This window comes from Myotis myotis, unplaced genomic scaffold (assembly GCF_014108235.1).
Source record: "Myotis myotis isolate mMyoMyo1 unplaced genomic scaffold, mMyoMyo1.p scaffold_m19_p_1, whole genome shotgun sequence".
NCBI lineage: Eukaryota > Metazoa > Chordata > Mammalia > Chiroptera > Vespertilionidae > Myotis > Myotis myotis.
Window position 1 is genome coordinate 197,946,938 of NW_023416313.1, and position 25,570 is coordinate 197,972,507.

A 25,570-nucleotide genomic window follows, 5' to 3' on the forward strand; every position below is an offset into this window, starting at 1 on the left:
CCCGCTCCAGTGCCTAGGCGGCTGTGCTGGGCTCTCCAAGCTTGAAGCGAAAGAACAGGAGAGAAGAGTACACTCCTTTTCCGCTTGTCATCGGTGGTCACAGCGCCACCTCATGACTGACCGGAAGCCTTAAGAAAGGATTTATTTATTAGGGACAAGGAACCGGAGTCCTACCTCTTCCCTGCGCCTTGAAGTCTACTTATCGAAAATTAAAACTATGAGAAAGCGTAATTTTCAGGTCCTCCTGTGATCTCCGTTCGTCCCTGTTCCCGGAGGACCTGGACTCTATGGTCAGTGAGGAAGAGGGGCTCGATTCTGTTGGCGCTTGCGCGCTGCGAGGTGGTGCCGCATGCGCGGTGGGACTGAGCGAGGCGCACGCTGAGGGGATCGGCGGCGGCTGCTCAGGCGGAGCGAGTCTCGTCTCTACACTTACGGAGCGCGGCCCCGGAGCCCACAATAGGCTTCACACGCATATCTCAGGTGACTGGCGCCCTGGGTCGGTTTCTCCACGACCTCACTCTGGTTGTGGCCAGTGCCTGGGTGGTCGAGGGAGGGAGGGTAGGCCCGGGCTAGCGCGTCCTGTCCGGGCGCGGGAAGTGTCTGGGCGCCGCCGCCGGCTCCGCTCGGTCTTCCCGTGTTCCCGAGGCGCCTCTGGGAGCGCAGGAACCTCGCGAAGGAGGGTGGGTTCGGTGCCCTTAAAGTGAGGGTGCCTTGAGGTGGGGCGCCTCGGGAGGACGCAGCGACACCCCAGCCCCAGGACGGCGAGCACTCGGCTCTTTCCGGGCTGGAGAATTCCGACCTTTTTGTTTTTCTCCTTTCGGTCCCAGGAAATACCACCTCTCGGTGGGAACCGGGCTGGACACCTCGAGGGCCCGGTGAGGGGGGCGGGAGGGTCACAGTGTTGACAAGAGCTGGGTTCTAAAAGGTCCATAAGACGTTTATTCATTCGATGGTTTATTTTTAAAAATTGCAGCTCGTGCTGCCTCAAAGCTCGAGATGAGCATTTCTGTACAATGAATCCCTCGAAACTACAACAAGCTTCCTGTCGGTTTGCCGTATTTCGGCACCGATGGGAACAGAATTATGGAATTACACGCTGTGGTCTTACAGTTAAATAGAAAGGAAAATGTAAAATAAGGGAGCATTAGGGTTAGATGCGTATTCAGCCTGAGAGGTCCCTTTTTATTATTCCCCAAACGTAAGGTACTTTAATTTTCATTAAACAAGACACGTTGTTTCCTGGGAGGGTAGGTGTAACAGAGAAATCTTAGTTTTTCTCCTGATTGAAGTTGTTATTTAGGGGGGGAAACTTGGACGCCGTGTCTTTGAACAGTTTGGGAATTACTTCTGCTTAAATGTCCTGCCAGTTCGTCTGATGCCAAAAGATCTCAGAGATGCACAGCCATGTGTGTAGATCTGGTGCTTCCTTTTTCAACTACAGGGAGGCCTTTCAGAAGCTTGCTTTCCTGTAACACTCGAGCCTAATTAAAATTACACAAGCGTTGCTTCTAACACGCAACACACGTCACCTCGGAAAGGAGTGTGGGCCTCCCGTATGCATAGTTTAAGAAAGAAGCCCTTCCTACCCTTTGACCTGGCAAAATTCCTGGCAATGCAGAGTATTTGAAATTAGCTGTTAGTATATTCTGAACGATGGATGCTCTTTAACAAAGAACACATATGGTATTGTAGTCCTGTGACATACTGAGGTTTTGTGGGTTAAAGACACTCTATTTAATGTCCTAAGCCTTAGGACCCCCTAAGTAGGGGTCCTCAAACTTTTTAAACAGGGGACCAGTTCACTGTCCCTCAGACCGTTGGAGGGCCGGACTATAGTTTAAAAAAAAAACTATGAACAAATTCCTATGCACACAGCAGTGGCAAAAACACCTGGCGGGCCGGATAAATGTTTTTGGCGGGCTGTAGTTTGAGGACCTAAGAGTTGGTTTTAGCTTGTGCTTGTACATAGTAGGTACTACAAAATGGAAATAATATGTTCTTTGCCTTTAGTGTCTTATATTTGTACGAGAGGCCCGGTGCATGAAATTTCATGCACTGGGGGTTGGGGGGTGTCCCTCAGCCTGGCCTGCTGCGGAGGGGGAACGCACTGACCACCAGGGGGCAGCTCCTGCACTGAGCGTCTGCCCCCTGATGGTCAGTGCGCATCATAGTGACGCCTCATTCTGCTGTTCCGTGGATTTGCATATTAGGGTTTTATTATATAGGATAGCACATTACACTTTCAAATGTATTTTATCTCACTTGATAACTCTCCACAAATCTGTGAGGTACCTGGCCCAGACTAGAAACTACAGTTCAGTGGGAATACATTTTCCAAGCAACCGCAGCTAGTAAGATAACAAGGATTGACACCCACATCTACAACTGTTCCCAAAGTTCACTGTGCTACTTGCTTGACTTGAGGACTTACTTGAAGTTAGTGTAATAAGGAGATATGTTCACAATCTGCCAACCGGCATGCAGGTTCTCTGTGAAATGCATTCTTTTTGTCCTTACCTGGAATCTCATGAAGAAAAGTGGGCCGAGTGACTATACAGCCTCTTCAATATACTTAAAGTAAGGGTGCCTTGAGTTGGGGCGCCTCAGGAGTACACAATGGCACACACCGCCACCACCCCACACCACCCCCCGACCTTTTTTTTTTTTTTTTTTTTTTTTACTGTGAATGACATATCATCAGCAGTATTCCTTTATTTACACTATATATTGCAGAGACTTGAACCTCCTAAAGCTGTGGAATTTATATCTTTCTTCAGGATTCTTGTACACCATTGCCTTTGTTCTTTAACCATCAAAAGCCTTGCTTTCCCAAAATTACCAGCTTTAATATTTGAAGAAACTTGATAAGTAAATGTGGTCAGCATATGTTAAAGTTCTTCAAACTATTTCACAGATCTTCATGACATTTTATTTGATACCCAGGTTAAAACTTTTTTCCCTCTCAAATTTTATTTGACAACAGTCCTGTTGTTATCGCCGCTACCCCGCGCCAAAAAAAAAAAAAAAAAAAAAAAAAAAAAAGAGTCCTGGTTAAAAATAAAATGACCAGCTCAGCTGTTTTGTGGGTAATTCTGGCCATTGAATGTCTACTTCCCTTTATTTGCTAAATTCCTATTTTGTCAAGCTACAGGAGAATACATCTCTACCACTATTGTAAATGTGCTACTTGATTTTTTTGTTGTTGTTAAATACGATAGGTTAGTACTAAAAGTTCACTAATCTGTAGTATATGCTTCAGCACTGAAAATGTATATTAATGTTGCTCTTTGTTTAAGGTGCTTCTGATTGTAGTACATTTATCAATAATGTTGAGAGAAAATATTGCCTGATGAATAAGCACAGACTGTGGATCCAGACCTCATAGGTTCAAATTCTGACACTATCACTTGTTAGTAGTATATGACAGAACAAGTTGCTTAACCTGTGCTTCAGTTTCTTCATCTATAAAATGAAGAGAAAGTGGTACCTCAGGGAGATAGGCAGCGGCCAGATCACATAGGACCATGTAGGTAGTGGGAAGATGTATGTAAATGGGAAGGTACATGTGGGTGCAGTTAGCACTGCAGCAGAACGCTTGGTGGCCTGTGAGCTGGATGTGAATGCCCTGTCTTTAAGATCAAGTAATGGAAGCCTTATTTCCCAATTAATAAGAAAAACAGCCCTAGCCGGTTTGGCTCAATGGATAGAGCATCGGGCTGGGGACTGAAGGGTCCTGAGTTCGATTCCGGTCAAGGGCACATGCTGAGGTTGCGGACTCGATTCCCAATGGGAGGCATACAGGAGGCAACCAATCAATGATTCTCTTTCATCATTGGTGTTTCTCTCTCTCTCTCTCTCTCTCCCTTCCTCTCTGACATAAATAAAAGTATATTTTAGAAAGAAAAAAAAGAAGAAAAACTATGTTAGTAAATTTTTCATAGGCATTTAGGTCCTATTATTGCCTGTCTTCTGAGCTTTCACAAGAGTAAACTGGTTAAGGTTAGCAGAAAAATAATGAAAAATCATCAACTGATTAGTTTGAGAGCTTCTGTTTAAAAATATATTTCTACTCATGGTATGATTTCAGGCTTGTGGGTCATAAAAGGAATGGTGCTGAAAGTAGGTTGGGTGGATCAAAGAGAATAGTTTTAAATACAGTTAATGCTTGGAGGTTAAGAGAAACTTGAATTATATAGTAATGAAGGTCTATAAAGGTATTCTCAAGGTTGGGTATACCTATTCAACAAAAGAGAAGAATATTTGGGAGTGATGAAAAAATTAGAAACTGGAAATTATGGTAATTGTGAATTAAATTCATTGTGTTAAGAGGAAAAAATTTGGATAGGAGGGTACATGTTAGTTAAATGTAATATATTTTGTGATTAATAAACCTAATTTTTTTCTGACGTGATATTGTGATTTTGGCTATAATAAATTATAGGGTATATAATTTGACATATGGTTAGGGTTTAAGAAGATACTTCTCTTTTTATGTAGTGCGTACAGTCTTAGCAGATTTGGAGAACGAATAGGTTTAGAATTTGCTGGTAGGTTTATTGATGCTTCCCATCATTTGTTTTTCTTGAAGTGGTGGTAGTAAAATAGTATTTAACTCTTGAGGTACCTTTATCCTTAGATCTCAGAGTACTTTATAGATGGCCATTAATTTTTATGAATCCTCTGAAACTGATGGCAGAGAATCACCCAAGCCTTACAAAAATGTGGAGCAGCATAAAAATTAAAGCTTGGTTCTTAGACATCATCTGTTTTCTGATACCATTTAAGAAGTTTAAAGAAGGGAGGAGACTAACAACTTCTTGCATTGGCAAAATGTGGAAAATTGACTCACATTTCTTTATTTTGACCTTAACTGAGCACTTACTTGATTCTTTTGTTTAAATTGCAGAATGCCGGGTCTTAGTTGTAGATTTTATCAACACAAATTTCCTGAAGTGGAAGATGTAGTGATGGTGAATGTAAGGTCCATTGCTGAAATGGGGGCTTACGTCAGCCTTCTGGAATATAACAATATTGAAGGCATGATTCTTCTTAGTGAGTTGTCCAGAAGGCGTATTCGTTCTATAAACAAACTCATCCGAATTGGCAGGAATGAATGTGTGGTTGTCATTAGAGTGGACAAAGAAAAAGGTAAGTGAAAAGAATATCTAAAATACAGGGTGGGGTAAAAGTAGGTTTATGGTTGTGACTGTGCAACAGAATTTATACTTGTATTAACTATTGTATTATTTTCCATACAAACAACTACCCCTACATTTGCCCCACTCTGTATAACTTTCAGATTTAAAATGGTTTATTATAAAATATATTTTTTTATAAATTGCCTACTGCAGTAAAAAAACAAAATACCTCCTTTTATAAATTATTTTACATACAAAGTTGTTAGAGAAGGATGCCAGTTAACCATCTAAGCAAGATCTCTTAAGTTAGTGGTTTAATTAGTACATCCCAAGGCTCATTTTTATGGGTCAAATAACTTGAATTTTATTCCCAGAGGAATTTTCCATTTAACTTTTTTGGACCATGGTACATAAGCAGTTTATAAGTTTTAAATTGCACACCATTCTAAATAGTCTGGTGAAATCTCTAGCCATCCTGCCCAGGTATGAATCACCCCTTTGTCCAGCGTGTTCATGCTGTGTACACTACCTGGCCATTAATTACTTAGTAGCCATCTCAGTTATCAGATTGCCTGTCAAGGTATTGCAGTGCTTGTATTGAAGTAACCATTATTTTACTTAATAATGGGCCCAAAATATGTATAACTTTCTTTGGATGTGCCAAAGAAAAGCCATTAAACGCATCCTTTAACCCCTAGAGTGCCGGGGAGCGCGATTGCGCTCCTCCTGTCCTTCGCCAAAAGTGCCGGGAGCGCTATCGCGCTCCTCCTGCAGTGTCACTATTAGATGCTAGTAGTTCACTCTTTATGTGGGAAAAAAAATTTAAAAACCTTAACTCAGAATGCCTTGGCAATTTTAGCATAGTTCCTAGGATATTGGTTGGTACTCAAAGGGTTTTAAATAAGAAGCTATATATGTAGAGGGGGGAAATAGTATATATAAATATATATATATATATGGTTTGATATCTGCAATTTCAGGCATCCACTGGGGGTCTTGAAATATATCTCCTGTGGATAACAGGGGACTTATATTCCTTAAACTTTAGTAAGTCTTCATAGCACTGCCCCAGAATGACCTAGAATGGTGTCTTATCTTGTATTTTGTTTTTATTATATAAAATATAACAAGAAGGAATCAAATTCCCACCTGCAATCAGAAATATATTTTATTTTCATATACAATAGACATGTAAAAATAATTTCCATAGCTGCATTGCTTGTACAGTATTCATTAAAAACAGGAAATAATAAAAATCATAGTGAAATAAATCATGACACTTCTGATATGGAAAGATGACCAAGGTAAGATAAAAAAAAAAAAAATCAACGCGCAGATGATCCTATGGAGGGGCTCCATTAAGGATACTGAAAGATTAGTTCCTATTGGACAAACCGGTAAAAATAACAGCTATAAACCCTGAATAAATATTAAAAACAACTACCTAAAGACAATGGTAACAAAAGCAGACTGGAACTGAAGGAAGAAAGGAATTGCACTGGATAAGTTTTGCAGCTTTTTGTCTGAACGCATCACAGATAGCGTCAAGCAGGACCGCTAAAATTCTAGTGGAAACCTACAGTCTTAATGGCTTGAGAGCCAGAAGTGACAGTTCTGGAAAACCACGGCAGATGGGAAATAGTTATAGAGATCAGAGAAAGGAGAGATACAGGGAGAACCCCTAAATTTATATGTAAGTTCTGCTCAAATCCTGGCTGACCTCTGAACTACAGGGTGGATTGCAAGCAATCTAATAGGGCATACTCTAAACAGATGTCAATTGCTTTCCACCTGGGGAGACAGCTTACAGTTCTGAATACAAACAAATTAACTGCCTACTAAAACAAAATCAATATCCTTAAGGGGAACATAAAGGAATTCAGTGTCTGTCACATTCACAATATTTAGGATACAGTCCAAAGTTGCCAAACAGGAAAATATGACCCATATAGGAGAGAAAGCAATCAGTGGAGACTGACCTAAAAATGACCCTTATGTTGGAATTAGCAGATAAGGATTTTAAAGCAGATATTATAACTGCTCAAGGATATTAGGAAAATATGCTTGTGATGAAGAAAATGCAGTCTTTAGAGAAATTAGAAACCCTCACACAAAAAAAGCTAAACAAACCCTACAAATCAAAAGTGTAATATTTAAAAAATTAACTGGATGGGCTGACAGGTTAAAGATGGCAGAAGGCTCTTGAAGATAGTAAAACTTGAAGAGAGTTCATTTAAAAAGAACCAGTATGACAAGCTGAGGCCTTGCAACGTACAGTCTGAGACAACCTGGAATTTCAGAACCCCTCCAGTATGATCAAAGTACTAATGCCAGATTGTATAGGGGGAGTGGGAGGGAAGCATACAGAAAATAGACAAATAGAGAATCTTTTGACTAGCTTTAATTTGATCATTGAAAATTACTGGTTCCTTCCAATGAGGTAATAGAGAATATACAATTACATGATAATCTAAATGCATTTCTGAAAACAAAATTTATCAGGATTTTAGTGGGGAGTAAGTGTAGTATACCAACCAAACAACTGGTTGTGGTATGCTGGCACCTGGACAGAGATAATCATTTTCAGTTTTTTTTCATGCAGGTTACATTGATTTGTCAAAAAGAAGAGTTTCTCCAGAAGAAGCAATCAAATGTGAAGATAAATTCACCAAATCTAAAACTGTAAGTAGATTTTTTTAGTCAAAGTAATCCACTATTTGTGCTTAATAATCAGCAAGTCATTTCCTGGCAAAAAAACAAAACCTACATTTTCTGTAACTATATTTTCATTTCCAGTTGTGTGTTACATAGAAAAATGATATAAGATTTAATTTCAAAAGAGTATGACTGCAGTGTTTTTATCTCATGGTGTTACTATCCCAAAGTATGATCTAATATTCTCAAAACAGTACTGAATGTTTTTAAGCTACTTTAGGAATAAATTAACTATGGGTGATCTCTTTTTATTTGGCTTGTCATAACATGTAGTTGACTTTGGTCCCTATTCTGGAATAAGGGTCACAGAGACAACTGTTCTATGTTAAGAATGAGCAAGGGTTTGTAAAATGTTTGTGAATCTAAGAAACATAATGTTTTTCATTTATAGTATTGCATTTGTATTTGTTTGATCTATGTAAGAGCTCTGTGCAGTAAAAAGAAGAGATGCTATCTCCTTTTCCAGAGGAGGAAACAAACTCAGAGAGGTTAATTTCTCAGAGTCAAGATGCAATCTGAGTGTTAACGGTGCTAAATTCTATTTCTACTTGTTATACCCAGTTGAGTTTATTATTATGGGAAAGTAAATATTTCTCTGTGGAAAAGAATTTGTTGTATGGCGATCCTTTGTTGTTAAGCAATTATTGTAGTCACATTAACCAAAGGTTTGTTTTTATATGCTATCTAGTAAAGTATAAAAATACCTATTTTTTTAATAGATCTCTTACTCTTTGAATTGTTGAGCCCTTCATTTTGTTTCTAGGTTTACAGCATTCTTCGTCATGTTGCTGAGGTGTTAGAGTACACCAAGGATGAGCAGCTGGAAAGCCTGTTCCAGAGGACTGCTTGGGTCTTTGATGACAAGTACAAGAGACCCGGATATGGTGCCTATGATGCATTTAAGCATGCAGTCTCGTAAGAACATCTTTTTGACTCTCCTCCTACCTTCATATCACAGCTGCTGGGTCTAGCATGCAAGTTGAGAGCTTGACATGTAATAGTAGAAATTTACATTAAAATGTTTCAGTATAAAAGGCCCATCATATGAGCCAATCCTGTATAGCCAAGCCTATGTAATTTCTTTTTTTATCGATTTGAGAGAGAAACATCGATTTGTTCCACTTACTTAAGCATTCATTGGTTGCTTTTTGTGTATGCCCTGACTGAGGATCGAGCCTACAAGCTTGGCATATTGGGATGACACTCTAACCAACTGAGCTACCAGGCCAGGACTTAGAGTTTCTTATATTAGTTATATAGTTTCATAAACCATATGCTTTCATCTCATGCTACTCCCTTACCTATTTCCTTCTCTTGTTTTTTATTGTCCTAGGTAACTTCAGGGCCAATGTAGATGTCTCATCTAAAACTGAAACCTCTTGTTTTCTTTCCTCACAACTCCTTAGACCTTCAGCCCATGCCACTTTAGCCAGTCTTCCATATGGCTTCACTCTGTATCTGCTGTCACCAGGATTTGCCCTGCCTCTAGAACCTTTAATTCACACATTCTATATTTTTCCACAGCCCCTGTCTTTCCAGCTCCCACATAGTTAGTCCTAGTCTGTGTCCTCTTAATTCTTATGTCAGGCTCTGATTCCAAACCTTTTTTTTCCTCTCTGTCTTTTCACGCCTTGCCTTCTCTTTCTTATTCAACATAGCTACACCATGGTCCATCATTTCAAGAACTTTCTTGCCAATAATCATGAGCTTTTGCCCTGTTTTTCCTTCTTGTTACATCCAGTCTTGAATCGACGTGCCTGCCTTCTCTGCACTGTAGACCACTAGGTGCTGATAGGAAAAACCTGCAGCAGTCTTGCAGGTTGGTCCCTGCATATTCATGGTATCAACCTCAGCTGGGCCTACACTGCTGCCCCACATTCTCTGCTCCTGGGTCGTTCTTCCTCTCATTCTTCGAGTGGCTATTTTAGAGCTTCCTCAGATACCCACCCCTTCCTTCTTCCCTCACTCGCACCTGGCGCGCTCCTCCCTATTTTATAAAGAAAATAGAAGCCATTGCACAGCTTCTCCTCTGTTTCTTTCACTACCTCAGCAAACTTATCTTCATCCCACCTGTCGTTACTCCTTCCTGAGCTCCTGTCACACTGGAATTCCTATCCTTCCTGCTCTCAAACTAATCTTACCACCGATGCCCAGCTACTGCTCAGGGACCTTTTCCCATCTGTTATTCCGTCTCTTGTCCTCAGTCTTTCCCTTAATTGTTTTTGCTCCAGCAGCATAAACATATGTTCTGACTTCTCCCATTTACACTAAAAAAAACAGATTCTGTCTACTTTCTCCTGAGCAAGCACTGTGTCCTCTCCTTTTAACAGCCAGACTCCAGTTCTGTCCAAATCTGCACGTCCCACTCTTTCCCAATGTTAATGCTCCACAAGCTGAGGTTACTTTCCTAACCTTTGTGCTGCCAAGAGGCAGTGGCTCTCTCAGCCCTCAGAATGGCTGTGCGGGGCCTGGGACTGTTAGAGCCTGTGGCAAGCTGACTCATTGGTTCTCTAAATCCTTTCCGGTTTACCCCCACATGTGACTTTTTTTCCATATCATGTTGTTGGGGAGGTGAGAATAGTAATAATTATAATCGCTAATATTTATATAATTCACACAATAATCTATGGTATAAGTTCTCTTAATCCTTATCTTATTGATGAGGAAATGGAAGCAGAGAGTTAGTAGTTTGTCCAAGTTCATACAGCATATGGTAGAGCCAGGATTTAAACCCAAGCATTCTGGCTCTATCCAGAGTTTATGCTATTACCATTAAAGCACTGCTTTATATTTTTGTCCTTGCTGGCTTCAGTCCTGCATTCCTCAGTCATTACATTTCTTAACTTGGCTTGCTGTCATCATCTGGCCCCAGCTTACCTCTTTAGCTTCCATCTCCAGCATTCTCTCCATTACTGCTCACCTGTGGCATATATTATTCCCTTCCCCTTAACAGTCTTTTCTTGTGTCATCAGTCATGTAGTGACTACTTAGATTTAAGTAATACTAATTCTTTGCCACATGTGCTTCATATTTAAAAAAATAAAATGTCTGAGATAATTGGGAATAATGGTTTACCCTTCCCAATCCATTCCTCTCACTCATCAGTGGTAACCACTATCTGAAATTAGATACTTTAAAATTTATTCAGAAAGTACATTTTTAAATTTTATTCTATCACTTTATCTTTCTGTACCTTGAGTTTTTACTCATAAGGCTGCTTTTGAACAGGATTTCTCCAAATTGATAGATGTATGCCTGCTTCAAGTTAATTTCTTTTTAAAACAATACAGATTTATTTTCTTTATGTAGGTCAGAATTCTGAAGTGGGTCTCTCACTGTGTTAAAACCATGGTGTTGACGGGGCTGTGTTCCTTCTGGCAGCCTTAGTGGCTGTGATGAATACTGATGTATGTCTCTGTGTGTACACGTTTGGGAATTCTAAGATATATACCTAGGATAGGAATAGAATTGTTTGCATCTTTAAATTTACTTATTTTTGCCAAAATACTCTCTAAATTGGTTCTTTATATTCCCTCTAGCAATTGTATGAGCATCCCTGTTTCTCTTTATCCTCACCAACATTTGGTGTGTCTCAGATTTCTTTTTTCCTTTTGCCAAACTGATGGATGTACAATAATACCTTGTCATGATTTGCATTCTCTTGGTTGTTGGTGAACTTAACACTTTTTCATGGTTATTGACCATTTATGTTTCTTCTATGAAACATCTGTTTATTTCATTTGTCCATTTTCTGTTGCTTTGTCTTTTTTTGCTCTGTAGGCAGTATTAGTTGAATGAAAGTTTCCTCCACCCAAATTCCTTTGCCTTTCATTCCTTAACCTATGCTTTTTAAGCCTTGTGCTTGCTCATGCCATTTCTTTTTTAATATACCTTTCTTAAAATAGTTCTGCCTTTGCTTATTCGAATCCTATCATTCTTTTAGTTGTTTTATTTTTTTCATTTGTCATTTGTCATTTGTCATTTGTTCAGCAACCATATTATTAACTTAAGATCCTGGTTCCTGTCTTGTGGAACTTAGGAAGGTCAGGAAAAATTCTACTTTATCCATGAAGACCCTTGCTGACCCACTTACTGGAAATAATTCCTAGGGGTATAGTTTTATTTTTTTTAAATGTTTCCATGTTTTCTTTTCCAGTTAGATTGTAAGCTTTTTGAAGCAGGGAATGCTAATTACACAGAAGTGCTTAAGTATAGTGGGATACCAGGGAGACATTTTAAATTGCTTGCTTTAGCCTGATCTCTACAATTTTTCCTTTAATAATGATCAATTGGATGTTTTCTATTTTTCACGTATTGCTAAATGCTGCATTGTTTCATTTAATACCACAATCCAGTGAGGTGCACTGTTTTTGTCCTCATTTTACACATTTGGAAACTGAGGTATGGAAAGGCCAAAGAAACATAGTTATCAAACAGCAAAGCTAAGATTTGAACTCTAATTCTAACACTGAAGTCTATGCTCTTACACATTATTCTGCGGTATTGTTTGGCATTGCAAGTATCAGTAAAGTAACCTTGACCTTTTGTTGGTTTTTTTGTTTTGTTTTTTTAATCAGAGACCCATCTATTTTGGATAGTTTAGATTTGAATGAAGATGAACGGGAAGTACTCATTAACAATATTAATAGGCGTTTGACCCCACAGGCTGTCAAAATTCGAGCAGGTAAATGATTTTTTAAATGATGTTAAAAGGTTTATCATGTATCAAAAAGTTGTCAATGAGCCTTCCAAAGAATATGTTACTATATCAACATCTATAAATTTTTCTAAATGTGTTTTTCATATGAAAATTTAAGAACTTAAATATTTTGCTGAAGGTATATATTACACAAGTTACCCCCCCCCCTTTTTTTTAAGGGGGTGGTTATTGTATTTTAGTGTATACTTTAAAATAGTCTTTAAAATAGTCTAACAGTACAAATATCTTCCAACTTCTCTGGATTACCACTGTTAATAGTTTGGAATATATTCTTTCATTTTTCCTGTACTCATATGCTGTATAGGAATATATGCTGTTTACATTCAGATAGGACTTACTTTTGTTATTACAAAGATGAGGTCATACCATGCAAAGTTTTCTCCAACTAATTTTTCCCACTTGGTGTATCATGGTTGCCCTTCCATGTAGAGCATAGGAATCTTTTTCATTCTTTTCCATGGCTAGGTAATAGTCTATAGAGTGGTTAACTTAACCAGTCCCCTCTTAAAGAACATTTAGGTTGTGCCAATTTTTTTATTAGACAAAACACTATAAGTTTAACATTCTTACACATATACACTTACCCATTCCTGTAAGCATTCTGTAAGGCAGATTCCTAAAAGTAGAATTGCTGAGTCAAAGTATATACAATTTCTAAACTGTTCTTAACAATTTGCAATTATTGTTTCATTCAGTATTAAAACACTTCTCTCTATTCTACAAATAAGAAACTGAGGTACAGAAAAGTTGGAATTGTGATTTTTAACCCAGGCATAGCCAGAATTGAAGGTGTTTGTTAAATGTGCCTGTCTTATAGTTTCATCATTCAAGAGCTTGATGTGAATGAGAGGATATAATTTCAGATAGTTTTAATTATGAAAATTAGTAGCTGGGATTGGTTTCTAATTGAAAGGATGATGAAAGCTTTCACAGGTGTTTGAATATTTATATATCTTCACATCTCTGATTTCTTTTATGCCTCTAAATATTTTTTTCATTGTTTTGGTATAAGCTTTTGAATTTTATAATTTTAGATATTGAAGTGGCTTGTTATGGTTATGAAGGCATCGATGCCGTAAAAGAAGCCCTGCGAGCAGGTTTGAATTGTTCTACAGAAACCATGCCCATCAAGGTGAGCAGTCAGTTTTCTCCCTCCCTGCTGAAATATCCACCTAGGCCAGTGGTTGGAAAAGTCATTAGTCAACAGAGCCAAATATCAACAGTACAACGATTGAAATTTCTTTTGAGAGCCAAATTTTTTAAACTTAAACTATATAGGTAGGTACATTGTTATTAACTTAATTAGGGTACTCCTAAGCTGGTCTTTGCTAAAAACGTCCTCAGTCTGATTGAAGTACGTTTGCTGAGGTTGACCCCTTCCACCTCTCCCATCCACACTCGTCTTGTATACTTGTTTCGCCCAGGCCGAAAACCAGCTCTGTGCATGGACCACGAAGTTTCAATCGCACTGTACGTGTGTGCCCGCACGTGGTATTTTGTGGAAGAGCCACACTCAAGGGGCCAAAGAGCCACATGTGGCTCGCGAGCCAAGGTTTGCCAACCACTGACCTAAGCCAAATCAGATTTTTTATGATCATGTTTCATAACAAGTGTTGTGAAAAGTGATTCTTGGTGATAGTTCCAGGGGGTATTTACGATTAATTGTGTATAGGCTTTTTGTTGTAGCTACTGTTACTGTCACAGTGGATAGAGATTCCTGTTGGTATTTAGTGCAGAGGGCTCCTTTACAATAAAACATTATGCCCTGGCTGAAGTGGCTCAGTTGGTTGAGCATCGTCCCATGCACCAAGAAGTCATTGGTTCAATTCCCTGTCAGGGCACATGCCCAGGTTTGAAAGCTCGATCCCCAGTAGTGGGTGTACAGGAGGCAGCAGTCGATTGATGATTCTCCCCCTCTTTTCTCTCTCTCAAATCAATAAAAACTTTTTTTTTTAAGTTGTACCCATAATGCTCATAGAATCTTGATACGGGCAACATAGTCTCATTCACACACAATTTTTAGGAGGTTTGCTCTGAATCTTTTGTTAGCAATAAAATTAACTGAATTGTTGTTATTTAGAATCTCTTAGAAGAATTTCTTCTATTTAGTTTGGAACCAAATTAGAATTTCTGTTTGTTTTAGAGACAAATTATCCATTATGCTGGCAATGGCTATAGTTAGTTGAACCTCCAAAGACACCAGAAATCGTCATTTTTTGTATTCAGTATTGCAGATTTAATTAGATCACTGTATCAGCTTTTGCTACCTTAACAGGCTACCCCAAATTGCTAACTATAAAATTGGTAGTTAAGTTTTGAGAATTAAGATTTGTTAAGGCAGCAGATTAGTAAAACAATTCTCGAACACCCTGATAGTTGTGTGTTCTATAGATATACTCACAGGTGAATTTTTATCTTCTTCCTTAGATTAATCTCATAGCTCCTCCTCGGTATGTAATGACTACAACTACCCTGGAGAGGACAGAAGGCCTCTCTGTCCTCAATCAGGCTATGGCTGTTATAAAAGAAAAGATTGAGGAAAAGAGGGGTGTCTTCAATGTTCAAATGGAGGTAAGAATAAGAGTGATTTTGCCTTGTTCTTAAAGGTTTTAATAAATTTAAAACTTCTAAATAACTTGCATTCTAAAATCTTAAAAAAATGAGTACATTTACGATTACAACTCTGCTAAGCATAAAATAATTATTGACTCAGAGGATTACTAAAAGGGCTTTTTATAAGTAAATAACTATCATGGGATATTTATTGAGAACTATGGTCACCGGTGTTGTTAGGTGTCCTGTTATCACCCACCCAGCCAAGGGAAAAAAATAGATGATGAAAATTAGTGGTTGATAATTGTCAGAACTTAATGTAAAACACTGAAATTTGATCTCAGAATTAGAAATAAGATAATTGCCTTTATTTCCCTCATCTCAACAGGAATAAAACCTAATTTTCTTATGTATATACAAAAATATTTAACACATTATATATATACACACACGATAATAAGTCTTCTCTGCAACAGAACAGTAAATTTATTTTGAACCTAGAAGGTGCATTTTTATAGGACGTCTTTTGGGTTTGAAAGATATAGCCACTGAGATTATTTTCATATATTTTCAGTTTTAGCTTGTAAAAATAACAGAAAATAGTACTTTGTTTTAATACACACATATTTTTTCTGTACTGTTTTATACTCATAAGTTTCTTCCATTATTGAGCTAATGGAATTTATTAGTGATGTGTCAGCACTCAGAAATGAATAGATATGGCATCAGGGTTGTTAAGAAAAGTGTCTTTAAGAGTTAATACGAGGCAGTGATAGTATTGAAATTCAATTTTGTGTACTATTTGACTACTTCATTTTGAAATTATGCCTCTGCTTCCACAGCCCAAAGTGGTCACAGATACAGATGAAACCGAGCTTGCAAGGCAGCTGGAGAGGCTTGAGAGAGAAAATGCAGAAGTGGATGGAGATGATGATGCAGAAGAAATGGAAGCCAAAGCTGAAGATTAACTTTTGGGAAACAAAGTCCAATTTAAGGATCACAAAACAGCTCTTCCTGGCTATAAAACCTAGACTTAAAAGTTTTCCAGTATTGAAAACTTCACAGCTGAATATTTTTTATTTCCAAGTATTTAAATGTTCTAACAGACCAAAACGTGAAATGTCCTAAAATGCCGTCTGTTTTCACACAGTAGCTCCATCACATTGAGCATTTTTTAAGGGCGTGACCCAATTTCACTAGAGACAGATCTCTAAGCTAAGAACAGTCAAAATTGGGTTTTCCATTTCTGATGTCCCTAGATTGACACCTGTTTGTAGTTCAGTGCCTCTGTGTAATTTATCAGGGGTACCCAAAGCAAATGGTCCCAACCTTTCTATATAAATGTATCAAGCAAACATAAATAAATTTCTGGGATATTTAACTATAGGCTTCTTCCTTCTTGTCACCAGTTAAAACCATTATGATTACTAAGACCCTAATTCTATTCATTTTAGTCTAGATGTAGAAATATAAGGGCAGGTGTTCAAAGGATCTATACAACAAGGAGGGCTTAGAGAAAATAATTTGAACCACAGTGAAAGTTAATTCTTAAGGGGGAAAGCCTTAAAATGCAATTAAAGGATTACATTGGTTGTGTGCCTTTTACGTCTTTGAGACTGATGAAATATATGTGGGAGAATTTCACACTGGTCCTGGTTGGTGTACTAAGCTGTGTGCCTGAGTTTGTAATTCAAAGTGGTATGGTTGGTTTTATTTTGTTTGTTTTTTAAGATGCTGCTGCTTTAGTTATTTTGAGTCTCATCGCCCAACTTGAGATTTTTTCCCCTCATTAAAATATTCACTAGGTGTCATCTAGAGAGCTTCAGTTTTCTTTATAACAGAATAGGGATCTGTTTGAACACAGTTACCATGATTTTTCTATGTTTCCATCATTTTTATCTTTAAGAACTAGTTATTTTAAAGGTATATAAATTTAAAGGTAAATAAATTCATTCATAGAAAACACATGGTTTTGAAGTTACACCTACAATAGTATTGAGTTACTTAGATCTTTGTAGATTTAATCTCCGTGTAGTTGAGGTACTAGATAATATTAATTTTATTAAATTATTCTGACAAATAGCCATTTAAATACTTAGAAAATGAAACTGTATCCACCTTCATCAATCCAGGACTAGATTCAATATTAAAGGGACTGGAAAATAGTGTTGATGAGACTGTTTGTGCCATATGTGAAGGTTGTCCCAATCCAGAGGCTGACTTCATACAGCCATCTCCACAAGGGAGCCATGGTTGCTAGCTAGCATACCATACTGGGAATATTTAGAGGAAAATCAGGATATATTCAAAATTAGCACATAATTTTTACTTTGGTCTTTTTGAGGAGTCAAAAAAGTCTGTAAAGCTCACAGCAGATGTCATCAAAATATAGCAGGTGCTCCTTAAATGTTTGCTATCAACAGGGAATTGGATTTTTGTTTACTGAATATTTTTATACTTCAAAAACTAATGAGAAATGCTGGTAGCCTTCATGGTGAATGAATTTATCCATGCAGGCCTTTTGTTCAGTTCCACAATAGTTGCAAATTCATGACCCTTGCCAGAGAAAAGATTGATACCTCAGTGATAGAACTAACTAAACTTAAAGCATACATATACCTTGCTGACCTAAAAGTATCACTTTTAAAGGACACGATAACACACCCAGCTCCAGATAACTGAAGCAACAGATTTTCAAAGGCAAGTGACCAGTTTATCCAAATCTTGGATCTCCCCCTAAAAACCTCTTCATTGAAATTGGACAACTTCATCTACTTCCTGTTCTGCTTTGGACTGAGGTCAAGTGGTTATCAACTCAAAATTGAACCTTAGCAACAGCTTGGTTCTTAATGCATAATTAATTGAGAATAGCTGACAACATTCAAACCATTTTTTATCTTTTAAACCAAAACAAGACAAACCAATACTTTGGGTAATTCTAAGTGGGAACCTACAGAGACATGCTAAACACTACATTGTGCTTAGCAATACAGTTATTATTCAGCTGGTAGACTTTCAAACATTCTCGATTTAGCTACTTTGACATCAAAAACAGTTGAATTCAAATGGTTTGGGATTTAAAAAATTAAAATTAACATACTAGTACCTTGATAAGCGTTCCCTGATTTGCCTCCAGGTGATGGTCATCTATTTTAAATGCGTGAGCACTCTACCCTACACAGTGCAGTAATTGTACCAGTTTAGAGAAGAAGCCATCAAACCAAATAGTCAAATTCAGATAAACTGTTGATATCCCAAAAGCAATAAACTAATTCCAGGGACATTACACCTGGGAAAATGCCCAACGGGAAATGGTGCTCTAAAAGGCAATCTCTCTACAATCTAAGGAATGAAGTAAAACCTCATTCGCTTGGAATTCTGATCACTCAGGTGAAGTATTATAGTTGAAATTAAGAGAATAGTTCAAACCAAGGACAAATGTTTACTTGGGAAGTATCTAGTCCCCTTAAGTGTCAGTTATAGATCTTCACCTATTCATTAAAGGAAGTCTAAGTACTTGTACTAAGCAAGAATGCTGGCAGTATCTTGTGCCAGTTTACTGTATGAACTTGAAAGCAATAAAAATGTTTTTTAAAATAATTGTATGATCTAGACTTTTCACTAATGCAGGTTAACCTTCCAACAATATTTGTCTCAATGTTCACTTTAAAACCAAATATTTCATGCCTTGATTTAACTCTTTTCCTATTTATATCTTTCTCTGTCCTTTAGAGAGCTCTGTTCTGCTTCTTTCTATATGGTATTTTCCAAGGAAAGCTATAATTTTACCCTTTTTTAGTATGTGTGACTAATCTCTTCAACTGAGTCCATGCTTTTTCTGTGATGTGTAATACTTAATACAAGCTTATTTTTCAAAGGAAAACAATATTCTATGAATGTTCAAGCAAAATTTTGCCACCATCCCACTTTGCGATGAAGCATGTCTTAGTCACAGAGATCACTTGAGGTGTCTTCACAATCACCTCACTTGCTTCCTATAGTCTCAAGCATGAAAAACATTTGAAAACTGAAACTTTGGAAGGGAATTCTAATAGCCAGAAACAAATGCCAATTTTTATTAATCCTAAAGAAGGAGTTAATAGCTGTTGACAGCATTTCAGAGGCAGTGCCGTGAGACTAGCTTTATTTAGTAATATAATGTGGCCAGTTAGTGTTATAAGGCAAACCTACTTTGGTGCCCAAGGAATGGCCGGCTGTGATGATTGGCGAAAGTCAACATGCTGACGCCTAATGGCTGTTCTAGCGTTTCCAGGTTGTTAACATGAAGGTGGGGAAGGAAACAGCACCGTTGCCCATTGTAATCTAGGAAACTCCAGTAGACTCACTCCAAAACAGTACAAAATAAACAAAGTTACATTAACTCTCATTTTCTGGGAACCCCTGTCAGTGTCATCGGGTAGGTGGGAGGAATCCTGGTCCTGGTCTCTCAGGTCCCCGTCATGTTAGCTTTTTGATAGCTTCGATCCACTCGGCCCGCTCAGCCTTGCTGCTGGCCTGGATGTAATAGTGTGTGTCGTCCTTAGTAATCACTTTGAAGAGATTTCCCTGGACGTTCCCTTTAACACCTGGGCAGAAAAAAATCAGTGAGTAAATATCCATGTCTGCTTTCAGCTGGAAGCAGCGGAAAATAACTGAGATACAGACAAAAACAAATAATGAAGTATTTGTTAAATACAAATGTACATGGTTAGGGAATCCCACCAGATGCGTGGTGCTTTCTTCTTTTCCTCCCTCCCATTCTCCTTTGCCTGTGCCTTAAGGCCTGCCAGTGGTATGTCTGGACAATTTTTTAAAGTGTTTTTATTGATTTCAGAGAGGGAGAGAGAGAAACATCAATGACGAGAGAGAATCATTGGTTGTCTGCCTCCTGCATGCACCCCACTGGGCCCGAAACTGGGGCACAGTTCGATGCTCAACCACTGAGCCACTCCGGCCAAGCTGTCTGGACATTCTTGGAAGCCTTCGTGGCCTGCTACCTATGCTAACCCTAGATCTACAATTTCGTTCACATCAAAGAATCTAGTATCTATACTAATAAAAGCCTAGGTGGCGTCACGCCCTCACGCGGGACATCGTCACAAGATGGCCACCACAAAGCTGGCTGCCACAAGATGGCCACGTGCACAGCAGAGGCGGGCCCGGGGGCCACTCTGTGTGGTGAGGCCCGGGGGGTCTCACAGCTCCGCACAGTGTGGAGGAGGCCAGTCCCAGCGTCTCCGCCGCCTCACGTAGGAGGCGGGTCCCAGCGGAGGAGGCAGGTCTCGGAAGGGGAGGGCAGTCGGGGGTGATCAGGCCGGCAGGGGAGCAGTTAGGCATTGACTTGGCCGGCAGGAGAGCGGTTAGGGTGCGATCGGGCTGGAGGCAGAAGTGGTTAGGGACAATCAGGCAGGCAGGCAAGCAAGTGGTTAGGAGCCAGCAGTCCCAGATTGTGAGACTTCCCCCGAGGGGTCCCAGATTGGAGAGGGTGCAGGCCAGGCTGAGGGACCACCCCCACCCACTGCACAAATTTCGTGCACTGGGCCTCTAGTGTTTATATAAAGAGAAGGCACAGATTTAGGATTTGACTTTAAACTATTTAACTTCTTTGAACCTCAATTTCTACATCCATAAAATGGGAACGATACTATCTTCCTACCCTAGCTGGTTAGTGTGACAATAGATATTAAAGTGTGTTCCGCCCTAACCGGTTTGGCTCAGTGAATAGAGCGTCAGCCTGCAGACTCAGGGGTCCCAGGTTTGAGTCTGGTCAAGGGCATGTACCTTGGTTGTGGGCACATCCCCAGTGGGGAGTGTGCAGGAGACAGCTGATCGGTTTCTCTCTCATCGATGTTTCTAACTCTCTATCCTCTCCCTTCCTCTCTGTAAAAAAATCAATAAAATATATGTATTTTTTAAAAGTTTAAAATAAATAAATAAAGTGTGTCCCTCACCCTTAAACACTGTGTAAGCTAATATTATTCTTAGGTGGAAGCTTATGGACCAGTAAACAGAGAAACTGAGGGGAAAGTATTAAAGACAAGGATTATACAGCTATATTGTTAAAACACTAAGAACACAGGCCCTTTTCTCTAATTCTGAAACTGGCTTCAAAACTCACACCATTCATGGTCTCATTGAGAAAGCCCTACTCAGCTCCCACAGCTCAGTCCTTCGTCGGCAGAGCATTATTGAGAGTGCAGGAGGGAGGCCTGAGATCTCAGGCCGGGGCCAACGCTGGACCTTACCGGTGGGAACGCCATTGTCCTCCAGAGCAGACACGAGTGAACCCCGAAGGGAAAACCCACCCACTGGCCGGTTCTCTTCCTGCAGAGGGAAGGAGACCTGTTAGGAATTGTGAATGGACAGAAGGGAAGAGCCGCACTCTCGCCTATAACCACCCTCAGCTGTGCCGGCCAAAGAAGTCGGCGAGTCATGTATAACGAACTTGGCCTTCTTGCAGCCAACCTACAAGCACGGGTGAGGGAGTTTGGACTCTGTTTCTCACCAGCTACAGCAGGCCACAGCCCTCCCTGACCCTCGGCTCCCGCTGTGGTTTGTCAGGGCCCCAGGGCCTCCTTCATGCTCCTTCACATCCTGACAAGCTCAGTGAGGAAGGAACGGCCCAGGCTCCACTCTTTCAAAAAAATGAATGAATTTCCTACATCTTCCAAAGTCAAGGTTGGACAGGCCATCTGAAAAGCCATTTTTCTCCACTTTTGACTGAAATTAGATAAACTCAGCATGCAATACTAGTATTATCTGAAACTCAGAATAGCAATTCTTCAATCATTTAGAAAAAAAAATAAAATTAGTAAATTATGGCTTAAATATTAAATAGTAAAAGAAAGTTTGCAAAACATTGGTGGAGACTAGCGGTTGAGGAAACAGAATCCCTGGGATCTGTGGAGAGAAAGGGGTGAAGAGCTGGGAAGCACCAGGTTGGCGTCGGCCAGCCCCTCTCCTCCCCAGCCACATGGCAAGCTTTGGAGAGACTAAAAGATGCTTTTCCTCACAAAATAATGAAGATTCACGGAGCAGGCAATGACGTGATGAAATCAAAGAGCAACCCTCCCTTTTAAGAGTAGCTGGGTTGTGGGAGGACAGGCCTAGTATGGCGGAAGTTATGGTAGGGATGCTGAGTTAAGGAAGGATGTGGAGCCAGCTGCCTGGGATGCTTGGGAGAGAAGAATCTGGAAGCCTCACCCGGGTACCAAGTGACCGCACGGTACTCACTTTGGAAGGGTCGTAGTAATGCAGGAAAGCCGGCTCCTTCCTCAGAACAAAGCGCCGCACCTTCCAGTTCTTCCTCTTGTGGCCCTGCGGTCAAGAAAGGGCCAAGGCCGCTGGGTGACAGCTCTGAGTCCCTCCCTCCCACTTCTTGTATCGAATGCCAAACCTCCAAGCCCGCTGGCTCCATGGGACCACTTTCTAAGAAGAGCCTGCCGGAGCCCAAGGATGGCAGTGATGTGTCACGGAGGTCCCTGCTCAGGGACACTTAGCAAAAACACTGTCCCCTGTAGTTGAGTCGACAGAGCCGAAGAGGGAGGGTCAGTGCTGAAGGAAAGGAGGACATTCCCCGACACCCCTTAGGACACAAGGAGGACAGGGAGGCAGCAGGTGCCACTGGACTGAGCGCTCACGGGCGAAGTTGAACCCAAGGGCACCAAGTCAAGCGTCAACTTGTTCCCCAAACAAACCTACAGCTGCGTGCTCACGCATGCACACATTTACAGTAAAAACCACTTTACCGTTCTGCAGCAGAAAAGTAAGGAAGATCAATTAGGTGCTACAATCTAAATGTGTAAGATATAGACGAGCCCTAGCCAGCTTGGCTCAGTGGATAGAGCATCGGCCTGCAGACTGAAGGGTCGCAGGTTTGATTCCGGTCAAGGGCATATGCCTGAGTTGCGGGCTGGGGGGCGTGCAGGAGGCAGCCAATCAATGATTCTCTCTCATCATTCATGTTTCTCTCTCCCCCCCCCCTTTCCTCTCTGGTATCAATAAAAATAAAAAATAAAATAAAAAGATATAGACGAGTGTATGACTCCCTTTGGCATCACCCCCTAGATCACAAAGCTTCCTTCCCCCTCCAGTCTGGAACACCGAGTCCCTCCCACGCCCTCCTCGTGGCCTCCCGTCGGGCAGTTTCATAAAGTAAATAATCTGAGAGCAGATGGGGATCCTCGTGTACAAGAAACAGGTGACAGCCACAGGTGCTCTGGGTTACAACGGGAATGGTGCTGCGCAGCACACGTGTCCGTGGCACAGACAGGCACGTGCACACGTGTGTGAGGTGCACACCAACACAGGGGCCGTGCAGAGGCCCGCGGACACTGCCTGCGCCATCACACAGTCCTTCTGTTCCCGGACAGCCTTTCTGTCAGGCACAGGTAGAAATGCCGTGACATGCTGTCTCCTGCTTGACAGGGCTGCCCTCCCAAACACGGCGGGGAGTGGTGGCCATGGTCAGTTTTCAGACACTGAGATGACCCTGTAAAATTCCATCTTCAACCTCCTGAGGTGGGTTGTCCGGAAAGTGTATCGAGGGGGCGTGCAGAGTCCCACAAAAGAAGGCAGAGACCCCAGAAAGCCTCAGAGAGCAGAAGGCAGCAGATGCAACCACCAACCCAGGAGGCAATGCCCTCCGGACACATATGAACGAAGGCATTTTTTAATGTTGCCGTTATTACTGTGTGTACCTTTTCCCTGAACACCCCGGTGTCTGGGACTCATGGGGGGGGCGGGGTTGGGAGAGTGTGTGGGTGTGCGGGGGGGGGTGGTCAGGGGATGAGGGAGGGGTGAGGATGGGCACATGCATCCCCTTGTCCTGCTCCCGGTGGCAGCTGCTGGACCCTGCTTTAGTTCATCCTGCTGATAATTAGTGCCTCCAGCAGCCTCAGCCCTTCCCACCCTTTGGGAAATTCCCGCCTCCCCTGAGGCTGAGACTGTCCATGCCCACTCCAAGGCAGCCATACCTGCTTGGCCAGATAACCTTGCTTTATCACCGTGCCACTCAACTCCATGGTGCTCAGATTAATGTCTTCCCTGAGACTTATCTTCTTCTTGTAGCTCTCAGCCTCGTGGGAAGAAAACAAGGATTCTGTCACAAAAAGTCCCAGTTACAGGCTGTGGGGGCTACCATGGGAAAAAGGAAAATCCTTCACAGAGAAACCCATTCCACCTGGGGGTGAAGCTGTCCGCGCAATCCGAGGCCTCACCCCTGACTGTGGACCCCTTGCCCCCACTCTGAGGCCGCCCCCTCCCCTCTGCCCTGGTGGCCATAGGAACCCTCTCCATAACTTACAAAGGTGTACAGGGCCGTGGAGTCATCCAGGAACTGCTCGGCCAGGTCCCCAGAGCGCACGGCTCCCATGCTCCGGGCGCCTACTGGATTCAGGAAGTTCTCCTCCAGGAGCATGGAGGCCAGGGTCACGGCCTCCAGACGGTTGGCTGCAAAGCCGTTGGAGATGAGCCAGTCCACCAGGGAGGAGCCTGCATCAGAGCAAGGGCAGCGCCAGTCAGACCACAGCCTACCGACCAGAGTCCTGGGGTGGGGGGCCTGGCTGTGTCCTCATTGACGTGGACCTCCTGGACGGCCTTGGGGCTCTGCACAAGAGCAGACCAATGGCCACCCCTGCTACGTGGAGCTGTGGCCACCCCCACACGTGGCCATCTCAGGCCAGCCTGTTGGCCAGCAGGCAGCTCTGGCCTCAACACAAGCTGGTCAAGCACAACTACATCCCAGTTCACCACGCCCCAGGTTTCCACTTCCCCCCCGAGAAGGAAGGCTCACCATTGAAGGTCTTTTTGTAGGTGCTTCCCTGCTCCAGGTTGGGGCTTGGCCGGATTCCACTCCCGCTGTCGTGCATCTTGTCCACGATGCGACTACACGGGAGGAAGGCAAGGACAGGGGCCCCTCATCACACTGACAGATAGGAGAAAGGGCCTACGGGTAGTGAGCAAGTGGCAAACGGTGCGATACGCACCACAAAGAAAAGAGGGGGCAGAATGTGAGAGGTAGTAGAATTTTAGATGTGTGTTTTTTTTCATGCTCATCTGAATGTTCTAATATTTCTATTCTAGACAGTTATTGCTTTTGTAGTAAAACTAAAGAGCTGTGACTTCTGCTGCTTGGGGGTTAGGAGTTTTTCCTGTAAACGGGCTGTTGCAAGTTTACATGATGGGAGCTCCTTTCATACACCCCCACTTTACACTCTTGCCTCCACTGCCGACCTGCTTTCCTGCTATTCTGTGGGATGATTCCTGCCACCAATGGAAGGCCTTTTCTCATTTGCTGGTTGTGTACTTGGGCTGGGAAGCCCTTGAGACAGGACCTTGTTTATCCCCATTTGCATCTCCTGAGGATCTAGTGCAGTAGGCGCTCAAGAACTATGTCTTGAGTGAATGAATGAGTAGATGAGGAACACTACAGGGCAAGAATGCA

General features: G+C 41.4%; 2 protein-coding genes across 5 annotated transcripts in view; one reads left to right on the forward strand and one right to left on the reverse strand.

Moving 5' to 3' along the window:
* The first annotated feature begins 8 nt into the window (after positions 1–8).
* On the forward strand, positions 9–16,937 carry EIF2S1 (eukaryotic translation initiation factor 2 subunit alpha). Of its 2 annotated transcripts, XM_036310400.1 has the most exons (8): positions 341–480; positions 4,907–5,148; positions 7,741–7,820; positions 8,617–8,768; positions 12,431–12,537; positions 13,608–13,705; positions 15,001–15,144; positions 15,969–16,937. In XM_036310400.1, the coding sequence occupies exons 2-8, from the start codon at positions 4,908–4,910 to the stop codon at positions 16,092–16,094; spliced, it is 948 nt and encodes a 315-aa protein (XP_036166293.1). In that variant the 5' UTR covers positions 341–480; position 4,907; the 3' UTR covers positions 16,095–16,937. The 2 variants fall into 2 exon arrangements, with proteins under 2 accessions (XP_036166298.1, XP_036166293.1); XM_036310405.1 differs by lacking the exon at positions 4,907–5,148 and having other exon boundaries at positions 9–480.
* Positions 15,473–25,570, reverse strand: part of PLEK2 (pleckstrin 2) — a 20,932-nt gene continuing 10,834 nt past the window's right edge. For 2 of the 3 annotated variants that reach the window (XM_036310371.1, XM_036310388.1), the window contains 6 exons: positions 24,920–25,011; positions 24,431–24,618; positions 24,102–24,203; positions 22,360–22,443; positions 21,372–21,450; positions 15,473–19,712 (listed from right to left, as the gene is read on the reverse strand). In XM_036310371.1, coding sequence (XP_036166264.1) covers positions 19,585–19,712; positions 21,372–21,450; positions 22,360–22,443; positions 24,102–24,203; positions 24,431–24,618; positions 24,920–25,011 — 673 coding nt within the window. In that variant the 3' untranslated portion in view covers positions 15,473–19,584. The remainder of the gene's footprint in view (positions 19,713–21,371; positions 21,451–22,359; positions 22,444–24,101; positions 24,204–24,430; positions 24,619–24,919; positions 25,012–25,570) is intronic. The other variant, XM_036310380.1, reaches the window with a different exon arrangement.

Coding starts and splice junctions, on each gene's coding strand:
- EIF2S1 (XM_036310400.1), top strand. CDS start 4,908: ATGCCGGGTCTTAGTTGTAGATTTTATCAACACAAATTTCCTGAAGTG. Junction 8,769..12,430: donor GCATTTAAGCATGCAGTCTC/GTAAGAACATCT, acceptor TTTTTTAATCAG/AGACCCATCTATTTTGGATA. Junction 12,538..13,607: donor GGCTGTCAAAATTCGAGCAG/GTAAATGATTTT, acceptor TTATAATTTTAG/ATATTGAAGTGGCTTGTTAT.